We start from the raw sequence: 18,588 nt of genomic DNA on the forward strand, positions 1-18,588 counted from the left end.
GCTTCTTAGTTACAAAATCTTGGTGAGAACATTCCAGCTTTTTGTGAAGCAATTGCTTTAACGAGGCTGTTGAGACTTCTGGTAGTTTAACATTTTCCTTTACTTGTTCTCTGGTTTCCCATTAGAACTGAACAAAAATATGTATAAGCCTACTGAGTATGTGCAGAATATCCTATAGGAGAGGTTTTGCTTTGCTTTAGTTGGTTCTGTTCTAGATGAATACTAAATGACCAAGACCACTGCTTATTATGTTATTGAAGGCTGCTCAGGATGGCCAGCAAAACCAATTTGTGTGTTGCTGCTTCAAGCAATCTGTCTCCTTCCTGTTGTTATTAGTTTCCCCCTGGAGTTCCTGGCTCTTGACATTGCACTGGTGTGATGGTCACAGGCACTGTGGCTTTCATCCACCAGAACAATACTTCTGTTTAGAAGGGGTTAAGTTACTCCATTATATTTGATTACCCCCAAAACTACTATTGTATCAGAGCTGGTAAAGACAGAATCTTTAGAAACTTTTTCTAAAGTCCATGTAGTACAAAGCAATATTCCAGCAATTCTCGGGTAAGGAAAAAAATAAATTGTCCCATCTGTCTTTCTTCATTAGAGCAAAATGCTAGCTCTGTTAGATTATAGCAGTAGTTACTTCGGTGGAGAGTGTTTATACTGCACAACCTTCTACGTGACTGTATATTGGAAGTTAAACCAGTGAGGGATGTTGTTTTGTCTTGAGCAAATCTAGGAAAAGTGAAGCTGAAATGTCCAAGTTTCAATGCTCCATTTCCAAACCTCAGTGGCTGAGATCTTGCAGGTAAGTACCAACTCTGTATTCATGGGTGCCAAGTATGTGGTGGTCCGAGGGCCCTAGTTCCCCTTGGGAAGAGGGCTGTCACCTGAAATATGTAAAACTTTCCACATGTCCATCATCTTAGGCCTCCCCACCCCAGCAAAAAATAAAAATTGGTGCCTATGTCTGTACTGAGTTGTATCTTGATGCAGAGCTTAATGAAGACATTAAGCTAAGGCGGGGGAGAGGGGAAGGTTGTAAAGGGAAGAGTTGTGAACCTACAATCCAGGCTTCCCCTGAAGTAAATCAGTAAGTAACACGACTTGGGCAATTGGAAAATTTGGCTTAACGCAGTCTGTCGCTTAAAATTAATGGTTTCCAATGAGGTAAAATAGTGTATAGCAAACAAAGTAAAACACTGACTACCATCTGTGCATTGCCCTTCTGGGTAAAAAGGCTGCTCAAGTCTTGCTTTGCTTTGGTATGTCTGTGGTTTGAAGGTGGTTTTGTTTTGTTTTGTTTTGTTTTTTAAGGCAGTTTGTCAAACGTGTTTGACCCAGCACGAAAACAAAACTGTTTCTAGTGGGAGCTCAAAGTGCATGCTGAAAGCTGCTTTTGAGTTTAGAAGACTGTTAAATTATGCAAAGATGAGACATCTAGTTGTGTTGGTTATCAAAGAGGTATTTAAGGGAGTTAAATTAAGGAAAGAGAGTTGAGGTGGAATATTAGGGGTAACTTTCTGACAGCTGTTAGGCTATTTTACACTCCACAGGGAACGATGAAAGGTTTGTTTCTTGAGGCACCTAAAAACTGGGACACGTGCTATACTTCATTGAGTAACTGGTTTTCTCCAGTTCTAGAAATCCATGAAAGCATGCTGTTGCCCCCTGGATGAAGGTGGCATCATTTTTTCTGCATTGTTTTGTGGGTTTACAATGTGGTACCAGGCAGCTGAGGAGGGTATTCCAACTGGAATTTGATATCTAAAATACCTTTTTGTATCTGGGCCTAGGAATCTACCTTTCTTGCTTGTTTTGCAAGATCCCCTAGTACAGAGATTTTTCCAATACATAGATGGTTCTTGATGAATCTGAAGCCACTGTTAAACACTTGCTGCTGAACCACTAGGGCTGGTAGAGAACTAGAAGACATTTGCCTTTATTCTGAAAGTATAACTTGCCTTTAAGTAATAATCAGTGGTATTGAACTCAGAAGCAGGTGGTTCCCCTGCTTTGCTTGTGGCAGGTTAGAGTGTCATCTGGCGTTGTCAGGCCTGGAGAATTTTAGATTATGAGACTTATACAGGATGGTTTGGATCGTGAACAACGCATGCCCCCAGAGGCTGGAGGTGCATGGCAACCGCCCGCAGGCAGTGGTAGCAGTGGCAGTGTTGGCAACAGGGCCATGGCGGAGCAGGGACCACCCGCAGGCAGCCACAATGGTATTGGCAGTGAGGGGAGCAGGGTATGAGTCAGAGGGACTGCCTGCAGCCACTGTCCACGCTGTTGGCAGGGGTGAGTGGCGAGCGGGATCTGCCAGCAGTCACCAGCTGTGTTGGTAGTAATGGGGGGCAGCAACTGCCTGCACAAGGCAGCGGCAGCCAATCTCAGGGGTGGGGGGCACATGCTCCCCTGTGCCCCCCCTACGCGTTGCCTCTGGTTTGGATGGGGACCACCCTGCCTCAGGCTGGTAGTTGGACTGGAGGTCGCTTTGGTGGTTCCTACCAGCCTGACTCCTCTACTGGCCTGCGTGTGACTGCAATACGGGGGTGGCACTTCCTCCCACAAGGGGCAGCCCTCCACTTCCAAGTGAAATGAACCACCCCGGAGCCTGGGGTGCTCTGGAGGCGGGTGGACGAGGTTCTTTGGCTGAATCTGATCTCTCTTATTGGACCAACTTCAGTAGTTGGTGTCCCAGGACACAAAGGTACTCACTGGCAACTCCCAAGCCTGGGAATGGAGGGCGGGAGGCAAAATGCACGCGGCTCATTAGCCGCTTGTTTATTCAGCTGCGGCCGGCCAGTGATGCGACTGCGGAGTGCCGGCTGGCACAAATAAAAATGGCGGCACACGCCGCAGGGTCGGCAGAGAGGGAGGAGAGGCAGCATCCGATGTCCTCTCCTCTCGGACAGGCAGGAACATCCAAAGCATGAGGGGAGAAACACCCAAGATGGGTGTGAGAAGAGGCAAGGGACGCCACTCAAACGACACTCCTGGCACGGCTGCCAGGAAGCTCCGGGATTGCCCATGTGATACCTTGAAGGATACCCCAGGAGAAATCAGCTCTAGGAGGATAGACTGCAGGGAAGCCCAGAGTGAGGTGCCTCCAAAGGAAACACCGTCGCTGGACTGTGAGGTGCCGGGGAATAGGCAAAAACTGAGTGCCTAGGCATGAGGCAGTCAGTGCTTCAGTGAGGCATGGAGGGGGCAATTAAAGGGGCAGTATGCCCAAGTTTGTGTTGAGGTTTTTGTGGTTTCTGTTAAGCTTGGTTTTTCCCCGAGCTCTAGGGGAGACCAGAGTGCATTAACCCTGTAGTAGGCCTAGCTCTGGTTACGGAGGAGCCGGCATATCATCTGGGTAAGAGTCCAAAGAATGAGACAACAAACAGCTTGGCACCACCATATAGGAGGCGTGAGGCCAGGGTGTAGGCATGGTGAAGCCCCAAGAGTGACTGCCAGGAGAACCCTTGGCCTACGAGCACACATGATAACGGACCCCAGACACTGATACCATCAAGTCGTGGCAGGCTTTTTTTTTTTTTTTTTTGCACCAGTCCTGGAAGCACTGCAATACCAGGTCAATGCATGGAGTGGAGGAGCACGCTCCGGTTCCACCAACCAATACCAAAAAGAATCTGCTCAATATAAACCTCCTGTGGAGGACATATCAGCAGGTTAGTATCGTCTACCTGAATGAAACGGGGTAAAGGAGTCGGATGGAGAACATCAGCCCGGGCGAAGGCGGGAACGTCAGCGAGGTACAACACCAGTCGCCCGGGGAAGAGCGCCTGAGAACAGCTAGTCGCGTCTCCGTGGCAACAGTTGGAAAAAACAATTCTTAGCAAGCTTTCATGTTTAAAAACCCTTCGTCAGGCTGAGAAAGCCCTTCTGTTCAAGGCGGTTAGGATTTGAGTTGGGACCAGCAGCCCACGGAAAACCTTCCCCGCACTAGCGCCGCTCTTCTCTGGGGAGAGCGGAGGACCACGCGCTACCCAGCCACCCTCACCGCGCGTCCCTTGCGCAATACACGTGACGCGGGGCGGGGCCGAGAGCAGCACAGCTCACCGACCGGCTGAGGAGCGCGGGGCGGACTGGCCCCTCCAAGGCCCCGCCCCTTCCCGCTCCTTTAAAGGAGCCGCCGCTACAGCTTCTTGCCCCCGCGCTGTGCTTGGCGCCTGCCTGGCGCTGGGGGGAAGGCGGCCATGGCCACGGCCACGGCCATGGCCCCGGCCCTGCAAGCGGAGACAGAGGCAGCCCGGGGAGTCCTCGGCTCCTTCCTGCGGGACTTCTCGGCGCCGCTGGGCCCGGAGGAGCTGCCGCCCTGGAGCCCGCAGGGCAGCGGCGCGCTGAGCAGGGCGGAGGCGAGGGGCGAGCTGGCTGAGCTGGCCAGGGGCCTCCTGGGCGCCAGGTGAGAGGGACGGAGCACGGGCGCCGGCCGTTGGGGAGCCGTTGGGGGGGGCGGGGCTCTGCGGTCTCCTCGGTGCCTCAGTGTGGGGGCTTTCGCCGTACGGGCGCTGCGGTGCCGCTCGGCCCAGCTCAAACAGCCCCGCTATCTCTCTGTTTTTATCGCCATTGTGCTCCAGCCCTGGCTGCGTGTCCTCGGCTGGGGAAGGTCGCCCCCCTCCCCCCCCACACGCATACCTCCATGATAGACCGCGGTGCTGAAATCCTCTCATGAAAGCTAAGTGTCTGTTTTAAATCTCTTGGTGAAAATAGTGTTTGGTGTTTAAATGAGGCACACACAAAGCCACCAGAGGAGTTTCTTGGAAGCCCAGGAGCCTCTGGCCTTGTTTCTGCGCCCACTTCACTGTGCTTCTCTCCAATAAATGTGATTTTTATTTTCAGAAGTAGCCTGATTGAAAGGATCTAGGTTGTCCCCTGCTAAATTCATTCCTTGCTTAAAAAATGCGTGTGCTATGTAGACTTCTAATAGGACCAACATAACAATTGCGGGTGTCGCGCTAATACAGTCGGGGTGATGCTCTAGTGCTTTTTTTAAATTAGAAATGTGCATTCAAATTGCTGTTTAGGTCATAGCCCTAAATGACTGTAAAGTTCCTGTTTATTCACTCGGGACTGAATCACCCTTGATCAGAACAGCATTCTCACGAGCATGGTGTCATTTAAGTGAGATCTTGAAGTTCATCATGTCCCCTGAATTTTAAACTGTTTTGGAAAATGAATAGATCTGGATGAGCATTTTTGTGGATCAGATCAGAGCAGGGCAGAGGGAAGCCAGTGAGTTGGGATCCTGCTCCAAGAAGGAGCCTGGCTAAGGAGGTGTGAAGCTCTGCAGTTGTCAGGTATCTCCACAAGAAGCAATTTAGGGAACTGAGGATTCTGTGCTTAGTGCAGTTCAAATTTCATGCAGCTTTTGGGCAGTCAGTGAAAGCAGAGAAACCGTGCAGCTTTTGCAGTGCTTTTATCCCACCTGTCACTAGGGGTGTTTGCACAGAAAGGAACCAGCATGTCAGCAGCTGCATTCTTCACATACCTCCTCTGCAGCCAGTGCTGATTAGACAGCCAGCATCTTGGACCTCCTTAAGCCCTCTGTCTTTCCTTAGGGGTATTTATTCCAGTTGGCTGCTGGAAAAACTTGGAGGGAGAAGGCAATTACAAAAAAAAGCAGAGCAATATAAAAAGACATAGAGACCCTCCTACACATGCTTTCTTCTAGGCAGTAGGCACTTGGAAAAAAATCAGAAATGTGGGACACAGTAGTTTAATATTTTTCTCCTGTCTGCCTAAATTGATCAAAAAGTGAAGCAGTTGTGACTGACACTGTTTTCAGGCACAGTACAGCTACATTTGAATTGTTGGGTACCTGGTTTCATTATGCATCCTACACCCAGTGAGGCACTGCTCATTGGTTTTATAATGTAGCTTCAAAGAACAAGAATCCCAGTACAAATCACTTTGAAACTGAAACCAGAGAAACACACAAGAGAAGAACAGAGGGGGAATGGATATGGGAAGAAAGAGAAAAGGAGTTGTTTTAAGGGCACAGATAAGTGATTATTTAAAGAGGCATTGGTATTTTGTTTACAAGTAAGCAGGAATATTGTCAAGTCAGCAAGTGCACAGCAGCATAGATTACCTGCTGCTATGGAATATAATTATGACATGCCTAAAGGCAGGTGGCAGGTTAAGGTAAATACCCACTGGGGATAGACTTCCATACTGTGAGGTTTAACCCAGTTAAAAACTTTTAATCGGGCCACGTAGGTTTCTTTAATTTCCATACTTTCTTCTCTTGCTGCACCACGGTGTTAGAGTAGTTAAGATGGCAGCTTCCAAGTTAGGGGTAACAATCCCAGATGGAGTTGAAGCAAAGTTGCAGAGTATCTGAACATCTTTGGGACTTGCATGGCCTAGGACCAGAAATAGTTGTTTATGGTCATAAGGATAGGGTTATGAGCATAAAACCCTGGTATCTGCCAGGTTAAGGCATCTTGCTATTGCTCCAGAGGCATGAGTGTGAACCTTCTTTCAGGCTCATGTTGAAGGCTGATCCCAGTTAACTTGGCTGTACATGGATCCCTGGTTGTTCAACCTGGGAGTTTAGGTCAGTTGGATGTGATGCTAACTATAACACTCCATTGTGTGCCACTGGCCCCAGAAAATGACATGCCTTAACTAAGTTATTAGCCTGGTGGGCCATTAAATTTGGAAGATTTTGACTTTGTGTTATTCTTTGGATTTTTATGTAGTGCTCTGGCAATCTAGTATCTAATTTCTGTGATCTCTAGTAATGTAGCACATGGCACACCAGTGTGTTGTGAAGAGCTCCCTGGTGTGCTGCAAAAATTTTGGAATAATAATAAGAAAGTTCTCCAGATGCCGAACGCTAACAAATGAGTCACATTGATGAGATTATTCACAAAAGACCCTCACCTGTGTTGGCAGTGGGGGAGAGATGGCATCAGCCAAGCAGAAGAAAATTCATCTACTGTGCCATGTACTGGCTGTGGGGGATGCGCAGTTCATGAACCTCTGAACAGCTGTGCCATGAAATTTTGCTTCAGCAATGAACTACAATGAGCTTATTAAGTATGGGGATGGGGAATGCCTTAACAAGTGTGCTGTAGAAAAAATTTATTAATGTTATGTGTGCCTTGGTCTGGAAAAGATTGGGAAATGCTGATCTAGAGGACTCTCAAAGTGCACTGTGCAATCAAGCTCTGCATGAAGTTCTTCAGTGCTGTTAATGATTTCAGCTGTGTTAGTCGCTACATTCCTATCTGTGTGAAGCAGCAAGGTGCAAGCCAAGTACTAAGGAGTCCATCAGGTGATGTTCAGTTCCACCCCACTTCTAACTGCTGTCAGACACAACCCTCACTGTCTGGGAGCAGTAGTCCAACAACCTGTGGAAGGGTTGCTACATAAGGTTTTTGGGGAAAGTGGAGAAAGGAATGGGCTTTATTAGATTCTGCAAGAAGCTCCAAGTATTGGCAGTCTTCTAAACCAAGTGTTTTGCCATTCAAGGTGAAGAAACAGCCAACTAGATCAAACCATAGTTAGTTGCCTTTGCAGGTGATGCTCAAAATAGCTTTACATAACTGTAAATATTCACAGCAGTCTACAAAGTGTCATATACCTGTCCTGTCCTGTCGTGTGGAGCTTGCAGTCTAAGGCAGTGATTCTGTAGGGACTTGAACACATGCTTAACTTTTATACAATGAGTAGTCCCATTTAAGTCGATTGCTGTGCTTGCTTTCTGTAAAGTTCAGCAGATTGGTGTTTATCCAAATAATTTCTCTTTGCAGGATTTTTATTGAAAATGCATTTTGGGGGTAAAAGCCCACTGTGCTGTGAACACCACCTACAGAAAATAACTGGAATTGTAAGGAATCCACGAATGACTTCAAAGATTTAAATTGATCTGAAATGTAACTACCAGAAACATTTCTAGATCCTCTTAATGAACTTGAAACAACTTATCTGAAGGTAGTTGTATGTAACCAAGAAACAATGTAAAATTCAAACAGGCTTCCTGTTTGAAGACTACTGTAATAACAGTTGTGAGACTCACTTCCTGTTCTGACTCCCCTGAAACCTGTGTTTTTCATCTTTGGGTTGCTATTCTTTTTCTGGCACTACATTTTCAAAACTGCTTGCTTTTTTTTAAGAATATTTGGTTATTTTAATCTTTTTGTTTTTTTTACTTGTCTCTGAGGCTAATAGTGATGTGTTTCACTGTAATGCAGTAACATTGCATCCATAGATTCAGTGCTCCCTTTTATTTTATTTTTTTTCAAAGAAATATGTGTTTCTGTCTTGACAGTTTCTCAGTTGCATACCATTTTATTTTCTCTGACAGAGAGCCAGGTATTAATCAGACCAAGAGCTTGCAGTGTATGTCATATGGAAGTATCTGGGAGGAAAAAGGCACAGTAGTACTGCTGTACATCCGGTACTGAGTACAATTGGTTTAGGGAGAGAATAACTGGAAGTGACCGGAATTCTCAGAACTGGAAATGGTCTTAGCATAGTGGGGGAGGGAGGAAAACTTTGCTTTCAGCCAGGGCAGTCTTTTGTTCCCTTCTATGAAATATGGCTAAAATTTTCAAAAGTTCCCTGCTACTAAGTCCTTGGGCCCAGGCAGTGTGGTTTTCTCATAAGATATTCTGAATGGCAGAACTTTCATATAGTTGATGGATCTTAGTAGCATGCAAATCTTGTATGGTTTATCCTTGATTAGTTTGTCTGTAGTTTCCTGGAATCTTATTAATTTTCTATATTTTTTTAAAATCTATAATAGAACACAATCCCTCCAATCCAGTTAGTGGGTGGCTAAGTGGCTTAGGGACTGCACCCAGAGAGTGGTAGTGGATGGGTTGTTCTCAGCCTGGAAGGAGATGGGCAGTGGGGTCCTGCAGGGTTCGGTCCTTGGACCAGTGTTGTTTAATATTTTCATCAGCAATTTGGATGAGGGTGTGGTGAGCACCCTTTCCAGGTTTACAGATGATACCAAGTTATGGGGCAAAGTTAACACACCAGAAGGCAAGGAGCAGATACAGGCTGACCTGGACAGGTTGGATCAATGGGTGGAAAGAAATAGGATGCAGTTCAACAAAGATAAATGTAAGGTACTCCACCTAGGAAGGAAGAATCCCCAGCACACTTACAGGTTGGGGGATGACCTCCTCAGCAGCTCAGAGGCTGAGAGAGATCTTGGAGTCATAGCTGACTCCAAGATCTCTCATGAGCCAGCAGTGTAACGAGGCCATCAACAAAGCCAGTCGCACCTTGTCATGTATTAGCAGATGCATGACCAACAGATTGAGGGAGGTGATTCTCCCCCTCTGTGCAGCATTGGTCAGGCTGCAGTTGGAGGAATACTGTGTCCAGTTTTGGGTGCCACACTTCAAGAGGGACATGGAGAATCTGGAGAGGGGTCAGAGGGGGGCCACTCACATGATTAGTGGCCTCCATGAAAGACCCTACGAGGGGAGGATGAGAGATGTGGATCTCTTCAGCTTTTACAAAAGATGGCTGAGGGGTGACCTTGTAGCCGCCTATAAGTTTATCAAGGGAGGAAAACAGGGAATTGGTGATGTGCTATTTACCAGAGCGCCCCAGGGAGTAACTAGGAATAATGGGTGCAAACTAGTTGAGAGTAGATTTAGGTTAGACTTTAGGAAGACATTTTTTACTGTAAGGGTAGCCAGAATCTGGAATGCACTTCCAAGAGAGGTGGTACTGTCACCTAATTTGGAGGTCTTCAAAAGGAGGCTTGACAGTCACCTGGCTGGGGTCGTCTGACCATGGTGCTTTTTCCTGCCGGGGCAGGGGTTTGGACACGATGATCCATTGTGGTCCCTTCTGACTATAATCTATGAATCTGCAATGTGGCCCACAATTCTTGAAACTTAACAGTGTTCAGTCAGCAAATGTCTGTGAAGCCTTAATGTCCCATCTCGTTTTAGTGTTGGTCCATAGAGAGAATGTCAGAATGCTGTTGTTAGATACTCCATTAGCTCAAGTGGCAGATGCCAGTGGAGTGGATCTAACTCTGGCTCCAACCCTGTTGATAGTGTAAGTTGGTGCCAACTTGGTATGATTTTTTTTCAGCCTGTTGTTTAAAAGAACATTAAAGGAATATCAAGGTTGCAAATAGAGCCCTCTAAAAATTAAGAAAGGTCAGAATTGACATACAATAAAATAATGTAAATAGAAATGTATCATAAAGATTGTACACAAAGCAGCCAAAGGAAGTTTCTATCTTATAAAAGATGTATTCTAATATGAGTGCTTGAGTTCACAACTTCAGCGTTGTTTTTAACATGTTTTTGGGTGTGTAGTTAAGCTCTCTCTGGTACAGGGGTCAGCAGTGTTTTTGGGCAGAGTTCCAAAAGCACCCCAGCCTTGACTTGTAAGATGTTGGCGTGCCAGGGGCAGATGGCAAGAGCCGCAAGAGGCTTGATCCTTGTTGTGATGGCGCAGCCCCGGTCCCTTCCCCACTGTCTGCCCTAAGGTGTGTATGCCAAGCAAAATGCCTTTGCATGCCGTGCTCTGGCATGCATGCTGGGGGTTGCCAACCCCTGCTTACTATCTCTTTTGAGTCATACTGGCCATGTCTACATGAGTGGCCAACTGTGCAATTGTTACCACAATCATTTAGTACTTTCTTAACCAAGTACTAAATGACTGCGCAGTAACCAGTGTTACTGTACAGTCTCATTGCCACTCAGTTATTTTCAGATGCTACTGTGCAGTAGGTCTGTGCGAAGCAGCTAATATTTGTTTCGGATTCATCTGTTCGAGGGCAGTGATTTGATTTGGTGATTTGAATCACTGTCCCAAATTGATTCGGCCCCATCTCCCACCCACTCTCAATGGTTACTCCGCCTGTTCTCCTAGCTCAGTTAAAAACAAGCCTGTACTCACTGGCTGCTGCCATGGGGGAGGGGGGCAATTCCCTGCTGCCTTCTAGGGGCCGGGCCAGGCCAGGCTGGGGGGCACAGCCCAGAGACGGGGGCAGGGACAGCAGAACACAGACTGCAACCCTGCCTGTGTTCTCCTGACTCTGCCTCCTGGTGCCTGCTATGGCGCTGGGACCTATGACTGCTTAGGAGAGCCCAGAGCAGCAACATATTTTATTTATTTATTTATTTTTAAACAACTTCCTTGCACTCCTCCTGGCATGCCAGGAAAAATATCTGTGTGTGCCTCTAATTGGCACGTGTCCTGGGGGTTGCTGATCCCTGTGCTAGTGTGATCTCTGATGTTTTTGCAAGAGGCAGCCATTTCAGTTAATCTTATAACTGTTTTCACCATTCAGTCCACCTGTTCCTGTCAAATTCAGAAAGAGGTCTTTTACTGGTGATATCACACATGAAACAGCTTTCTAATCTGCAACTCCAGGTTGGGCCATTGTTAGGATAAAAGATGGGGGTCTACTTAAATCATGGGGGTACTTACCAATTTTCATGGGTTGATCACAGCATAAAGTTTTAATACCATGGTCATTTTGCAGGGCAGGGGCAGGGCCTGAGTAAGTACTGTGCAGGACTGCTGCACAGAGCAGATGGATGCCCCATCCCATGCTGGCAGGGGCAGTGCTGGACTCTTGGAGCTGGGTCTGGGAACCATGAGTTAAAGCAGACACAGGAGGAGGTGCCACAGGCAGCTCAACCTGGCTGGGTGGGAAGTGGGGGCTACCCTGGGCTTAACCAGGCTTGAGTGGCTGGCAGCATGCAAGATGGGCCCAGCCTGGCCCACACAGCTCCATGGGCATGGGGCACAGCCACCCTGCCTGCAAGGGGACACCACCTGGCTTGGGGCAGGACACTGGGCACAATGTGAGCAGGGTGGACCCAGCCACCCCCAGTGCAAGGGCCTGGCCACAGGAGCTCCCAGGAACAGCTGCCATGGGTGTGCCATGCCTGTGCCCCAGCCTCACCCACCTGCAGCTGCTCTCCTGGGGCTGGTGCAGGGTTTCTGCACTGTAGGGTCATGGCTGACTGGCCCTGAGCACTGCCTGTGGCCACTGTTCCTGAAGCCTGGGGGGCTTCCATCATGGCCCAGGGGACACAGGCAGAGCCAGAAGCCCCCCAAGCCTGGTGTCATGCCCCAGCCAGGCAGTCTCCTTTGTCTCTATGAAGCTGCATGGGCCAGGCCAGACCAGGCCCTACCTCAGGTGCTGTTAGGCACACCTGCCTGCCATGGCCTGAGGCTGAAGAGCCCCAAAGCAGCCTCCGCTTCCTGCCTGGCCCCCACTCTTCTCTGGTTGCTGCCTTTCCAAGGGCCCAGCCAGGCCAGCCTATCTACAGCACTTTCCCCCTGCACTTGCTTCTCCCTGTACCACCTGGTGCCATCACTGGGTGCCCCAATGCTGCCCCTGCCTGGGTGGGACTGGGCTGAGCCCTGGCTGGGCCTGTCTGCTTGAGCCCTGGCTGGGCCCTCCCTCCCAGCCCTGCACCCAGGCCCATCCCCCTCCCCTAACTCTGGGGCCATCTGTGAGGCCTGAGCGCCCCGGACCTGGCCCTGGCAGCTGCTGCTGGGTTGTCACTGCCTCCCTCCATGGGACACTGCTCTGGATTAGCAGACCCAAGCCACAGCCGGTAGTGGTGGGAGACATGGGCAGTGAAGGACATACCCTCTTTCTTTTTCCTTTTTCCTCTTTTTCTTTCTCTCTCCTTTTTTCTATCCTCTCTTTTATCTGCCTTCTCTTTCTCTCCTTTTTCATCTCCCCTCTTTTCTGTTTCTTTTTTCTTTCTCTTTTCCTTCTTTACGTCTTTCTCTCTCTTCTCTCCTTTTTTCTTTTTTTTCTTTCCTTCTTTTTTCCCCTCTCTTTCTTTCTCTTTTTTTCCTTTCTCCTCATAAAAGGTTTAACAGAAAAGAATACACAAGAAGAAAGGTAGTATATGAAGTTTGATTTATTGCCACCAGATTTGGAATTTTTAGAAAACCATTTAAAAAAAGGCAACATTTATGGTTATTAACTATATTAATATGCAGTGTGTACTGCTGTGTACCCTCTGCCCCGGTTTTCTTTTTGTGTCATGCCAGCACTCTGGCGTCTTACAAAGTATACATTGTGGTTTTTTGGATGTCTTGCTTAGGCTTCATGTGCACAAGATAAAGGTGGAACATGTTAAGGCATTGCCATTTATTAATACAAGTTGTTAAACTGACTAATGAATTTGCTGTTACAATAATCCATGATCAAAGAAGTAGATTTCAAGAAAGACGAATTAACTGTGTCTTTTTATTACAGGTGGTTCAGTCATAGTTAATGTGTATTAAAATTCCTTCACCAAAGCTGGGTTATGATTAGTATAACTTCAGTGTATATGCTTGCATTGATTCCAACTTGCATCTTTCTAAGTAGTATTTTTGCCATTCTGAAGTGGAGAGGTCCTGTTGTTGCACCAGCTATAAGGTGCTCCACATGGGGAACTGTGGATTTGAATAGAATACTGAATGTCATGAGATTTGAAATAATAAAACCATGAGAACTGCTAACAACGAGCTGGAAGATCTAATATAACTTTTAACAGCTTTAAAAAGCAGGGTTGGGTGAGGGAGCTGTCACTGGGGAGGTTCATCAGCTGCTACACTAAGGGTTGTGCCTGATTTAGTGCTACAAATCAGCTAAACTGTTACACAGGGGCAGGAAAGTCCAGCCTACAACTGGATCCAGCCTGCAGCTGACCCTATTTCCCAGCAGCCCCTGCGGCAGTGGCTCACAATAGCTGCTGCCACCAGACCCAGCCTCTGCTGCCTGGGCACCCTGCCCTGTCTGCCCCACACGTACCACTGGGGGCGGGACTTGTGCAGGCAGGGTGTGTGGCCAGGAGCAAGACAGACAGGCAGGGCCAGGGAAAACCCGGGATCTTGGGGCTGTGACAGTGTGGGGCTGGGGCAGAACTGCAACTTGCTGCCCCCGTGCCCCTGTGATTAGTGCAGGTTCCGTGGACAGGGGCATGCAGGGAGTGGGTCACAACTCTGCCCTGACCCAGGCCCAGTGTTGGCCCTGGCCCTGGAGCAGCTCCCCACCCAGCCTGCACTACTCCTGGGCAGTTTCTATTGAGAGCATGGGACCATGGGATGGTGTGGGGCTCAGCCCCGGCTCTGCAGCTCCGTGCTGTCACAGGCCCGTGGTCCCATGGCGCCATGTTCCCAGGGTCTCCATGGAGAGTGGCCAGGAGTGGCCCAGACATGTGCTGCTGGGAAATAGAGTCCAGCTGCTGGCTGGATCTGCCATTTTGCCCAGTCCTGTTCTAACCTAACCCTGAATGGCACCCCATTACATTTGTAACTTTTTGTTTTATATACTTGCCTGGGTGTTCCTGCATGCATACATACATAACATTTGCATCATAACACCTTGTATTCATATAATTTGATATTATGCAGTTATTTCTTGGTGGCTTATTTTGCTGTATTATCATGCCATAAGGCTTTAATGTGTGGTCAGTTTACTGTCTGTCAGTATTACATTTTAAATGTACCACGTGCCACAGCTATTAAGATATGAAATAGGAAGAAAGAAAAAGGGGAAGACCTTGAATAAATGCCAAAAAATAAGATAAAAGTAGTATAAAAAAAGTATGTGAACTTGGAACTGTGTAAATGCTTGGTTCTTTGGCTTCTTGGAGGAAACAAATTCCACTTTTCCTTGGAGAACCTGCATTCCTTGTTCTTGTAGTTTTGCATGCAAGAACTTTCTTATTCCTGTTTAAATCCTTTCTACTCTGCCTCATTTAGCTTTTGAAGGTTGCATTTAGTTAACCAAGGTGTTATCATCTTGTGTTTGGCCTTCTGCTATTAAGAATGCATTCATGGTCTGTTTAAAACGTTGAGCATAGCCAGAAGGAAGGGATGCTTATGAGTTAGAGGGAAATAAAAACAAGATGACAGGACACTTCATGTAGTTGGGTTCCTTGCAATGACTATATTGGTATATATTTTTACTTGAAGTGGATGTGCCTGACTCCATTTAACTCTGTAGGTTCTAGACCTGACCTCTCCCTTTTTGCCCTCTCTGCTGCTTGTGATTAATTTTATCAATCTTAGACTCTCCCTTTTTGCCCTCTGCTGCTTGTGATTAATTTTTATCAGTCTTAAGAGGGAAGGTTAGGAACTTTCCATGGCAGATTCACTGTTGATCAATAGCCTGTCAACGTCTAAGACCTGGAAACTGACATCTTGAATAAGAAGTGTAATCCTGAAATTGAGCTGACTCAGCAGAAAATGGAGGGAACGTGTAGGAGGGTTGATCACTTCCCCTGTGTAACCTTCTATGTTTAGTGCTTTTCCTTTATTTATTTTTATAGGAGGGAAGTGAAATTATTCATTAAACGCACACTTTTGATAAAGCTGTCAAGATGTCTGAGCCCAAGTAAATTTCCAGGACCAGTCCTGAAGCCTCTTTGACAGTTTTGCCCAAAAAGAATCCTGAGTGTCTATTACTTCAGAGCTGAGTGAGAATAATAAATAATCTGCATGTATCTTAAAAATCCATCATTCTTACTCTAATATTTACTTAAAAAAAAAAAAAAAGTCAACAGGAGTCAGTTAACAGGCTGAATTCATACAGCAGCTATTTTCTATCCATCTAGAGGCTTTCAGTTCTTTTTGCAGGTATGTGTCTCTATGTTGCTTAGTGCAGCGGGCCCTTGGTTGCAGTCATTTTGAAGTTTTAGGGGCACTTCCTGCAAACCTTGGATTCACTTGAGTAAAAGACTTCTGCAGTTAATTAATTATAAGACCAGAAGGGAAATAAACAAAGTTGGGGATGGGGAAAGTACTGAACAAAGGCAGCTTTTGTTTACTTGGAGATTTGATTTGCAAGTGCTGGCAGTTCCCTTTTGAGCAAAAGATCTGCTCAGATTCTTCTAGCATAGAGATGGCTTCATTTAGACACCTTGAAAGTAGAGCTCTACTAACAAGTGCCAGAGCTGCTTTGCTAGTTTAAGCTTTTGTTTTTTCCTGTGTCAGTTGTTTTAGGCCTGCTCAACCTTTCTCTACCCAGACGATAGAGATTATATTGGAAAAGTGCAGGCTTGCTGGTTGAATTACATATATGTTGGGGGGCTTTGCTGGCATAGCTCTGTCAGTTGGGGTGGCATCTCTTCACAATCCTGATCTATATAGCTTTATCAACAAAAATTTAATAGTGCGGCCTTCACCTGACTTCATTACCACACTTCTCACAGTAGCATGATAATGACTGGTACCTAATACCAGGGCTTCCAAGGGAGATGGTGCTCTCCCCTGCCTTTGGGGTCTTTAAGAGAAGGCTGAGTAGGCATCTGACCCCAGCACTCTTTCCTGCCTAGGCAGGGGGTCAGACTCTGATCTGTTGAGGTCCCTTCCAACCCTAGCATCTATGAATCTGACTTCTAGGATGAGCATGCGCTGTTTGTTGAGGGGGTGGAGGTGAACTTTGACGAGTGACTAGCCTACCATTCTCTGACATGAACATTAAACTTCATGGGTCCAGTCAGTAACTACTTAGGACAGTCTGGTTACATGCCAAATGATCTCCTGACATTATCTGGGGGAGATGAATAAACAAAAAGTTTGGTAGAGTTCAGCAAAGCCTTGTAACACCCTCTACCAGGTTGCACAGGGCATTCCTCCCTGTTTAAAGTGCTGGAGAGCAGCTGTTCAGCATCTGCTATCTGTTGAGCTGTTATGCTTTTTTAAAATGTAATCTGTGAGCACAGAGCACAACAAGAGACAGTCTGTCATGTGGTTTGAGAACCCTTCTGGAAGAGTAGTCATATGTGAGACAGGGAATCTGGACAGCATGCAGTAGCCTAACATCTGATACTCCCAGGTCTTTTTCTGGTGATTTGCTGTGTTCATCTGTATGAGGTATATGATGTGACAGTGAAACCTTCAGTGTAGAGGTTTTTGCCTATTCAACAGATGGGGATTATTTTATCTAGGCTCTTTTTATTATTGTTTTTATTTCAATAAGAAACTTGTGGGGATTTCATACAGATTTTCTTTTCTTTTTAGAGGAGTATGGAATGTAATGTGGAGCTCTACTGCGTAAGGTTTACAGTATCTCTGATGCATAAGAATAAATTGTGTATTGCCTATGATGCAATGGCAACAACTTTTTTTGAAAGTAGGGGGAAAGTCGATAACTAAAGTTGGACCGAAAGCACGGTATCAAAAGATGAAGAGGAACAAGCTAAACTGATCTCTTGGCTTGGCCTGGATCTAGGATGTGTGAGATTCCATCAGTTTATAAATTCAATGTAGTGATCGGACTGACTAGCACTTTGGGGCTTAATGTATATCAGCTACTGTGTAACTTTGTGTCTGTTCTATCTTGCTATAAGTGCAAAGTAAACCAGGTAGTTTACTCTTGAATGAAACAGCTTCTGAATGATTGTGGTTTAGTTTTCACTCTCCTCTGGGATAGAGTGGACATTCAAAACAATTACTAGGGCAGCTGATACCTAGAAAGTTCTTCCATCCTGCCCCCTTCCTTGTCCATCTGTATTTTGATGGAAAAGCAGTTAGGCTGAATCTATATTAGGCTGAAACTATATATTTTCCTGGGTGATCAGTACATCTACCTATGAACCCAGATAAAAACAAGGCATTTGTCTTGTTCTCAGCCCAGAGAAGGATGCAATTTCTTTACTGTAGGCATACAGCATGTAAAGTGCTATTCAATTTGGCAAGAAGAGAGATGCTGTATAATACACATGTATGCAATAATTATCTCAATCAGCAACAGAGATGTCCTTGACTTCAGAAAAGCCAACTTTAACAAGCTCAGGAGGCTAGTCAGTGAGGCCCTAAGGGACCATGACCCCAGGGAGAGGGGAGTTCAAGAAGAGTGGTTGCTCCTCAAGGGAGCAATCCTCAATGTACAAGCTAAGTGTATTCCATCTCAGAGGAAAGGCAGCAGTAGGGCATAGCAGCCCCCCTGGCTCTCCAGGGACCCAGCAGACCTCCTGAGGCTAAAAAGAAAGGCCTACAAAGGATGGAGGATAGGATTCACCTCCAAGGAGGATTATTCTGCACTGGTCCAGTCCTGCAGGGAGCAAACCAGGAAAGCCAAGGCTGCAGCTGAACTCCAACTAGCTTCGAGCATCAAGGACAATAAAAAGTCCTTTTTCAGATATATGGGGAACCAGAGGAAAAGCAACAGTAACATTGGACCCCTGCTGAACCAGATGGGGCAACTGACAACTGACGCCCAGGAAAAAGCCAGCTTATTAAATGGGTACTTTGCATTGGTCTTTCATCAGTCCCATGGGACACCCATGCCCGCTACAGGACAAGGAGGTCTGGGTGAGAGAGATCCCCTGCCTTCCATCAATGCTGACCTTATGAAGGAACACGTTGAGAGGCTGGATACCTTCAGGTCAGCTGGCCCTGACAATCTACACCCCAGGGTACTCAAGGAGCTGGCGAGCATCATAGCCCAGCCTCTGGCATGGATCTTTGAAAACTCCTGGCGCTCTGGTGTAGTGCCTGAAGACTGGAAGGCCAATGTGGTGCCAATCTTCAAGAAAGGGAGGAAAGTGGATCCAGCCTGATTTCTATCCCAGGGAAGATCTTAGAAAAGTTTATTAAAGAGGCCATCCTTAATGGACTGGCTAATGC

The 18,588-nt window shown here is 46.7% G+C and overlaps 1 protein-coding gene across 2 annotated transcripts in view; it reads left to right on the top strand.

Moving 5' to 3' along the window:
• Window positions 1–4,111: 4,111 nt before the first annotated feature.
• PPM1F (protein phosphatase, Mg2+/Mn2+ dependent 1F) overlaps window positions 4,112–18,588 on the top strand; it is a 41,641-nt gene continuing 27,164 nt past the window's right edge. Inside the window, exon 1 of one of the 2 annotated variants that reach the window (XM_090062446.1) lies at window positions 4,112–4,411. In XM_090062446.1, the coding sequence (XP_089918572.1) occupies window positions 4,206–4,411 (206 nt within the window). In that variant the 5' untranslated portion in view covers window positions 4,112–4,205. The remainder of the gene's footprint in view (window positions 4,412–18,588) is intronic. The other variant, XM_090062447.1, reaches the window with a different exon arrangement.

Source organism: Crocodylus siamensis, chromosome 9 (genome assembly GCF_052110815.1).
Source record: "Crocodylus siamensis isolate JL-2025a chromosome 9, ASM5211081v1, whole genome shotgun sequence".
NCBI lineage: Eukaryota > Metazoa > Chordata > Crocodylia > Crocodylidae > Crocodylus > Crocodylus siamensis.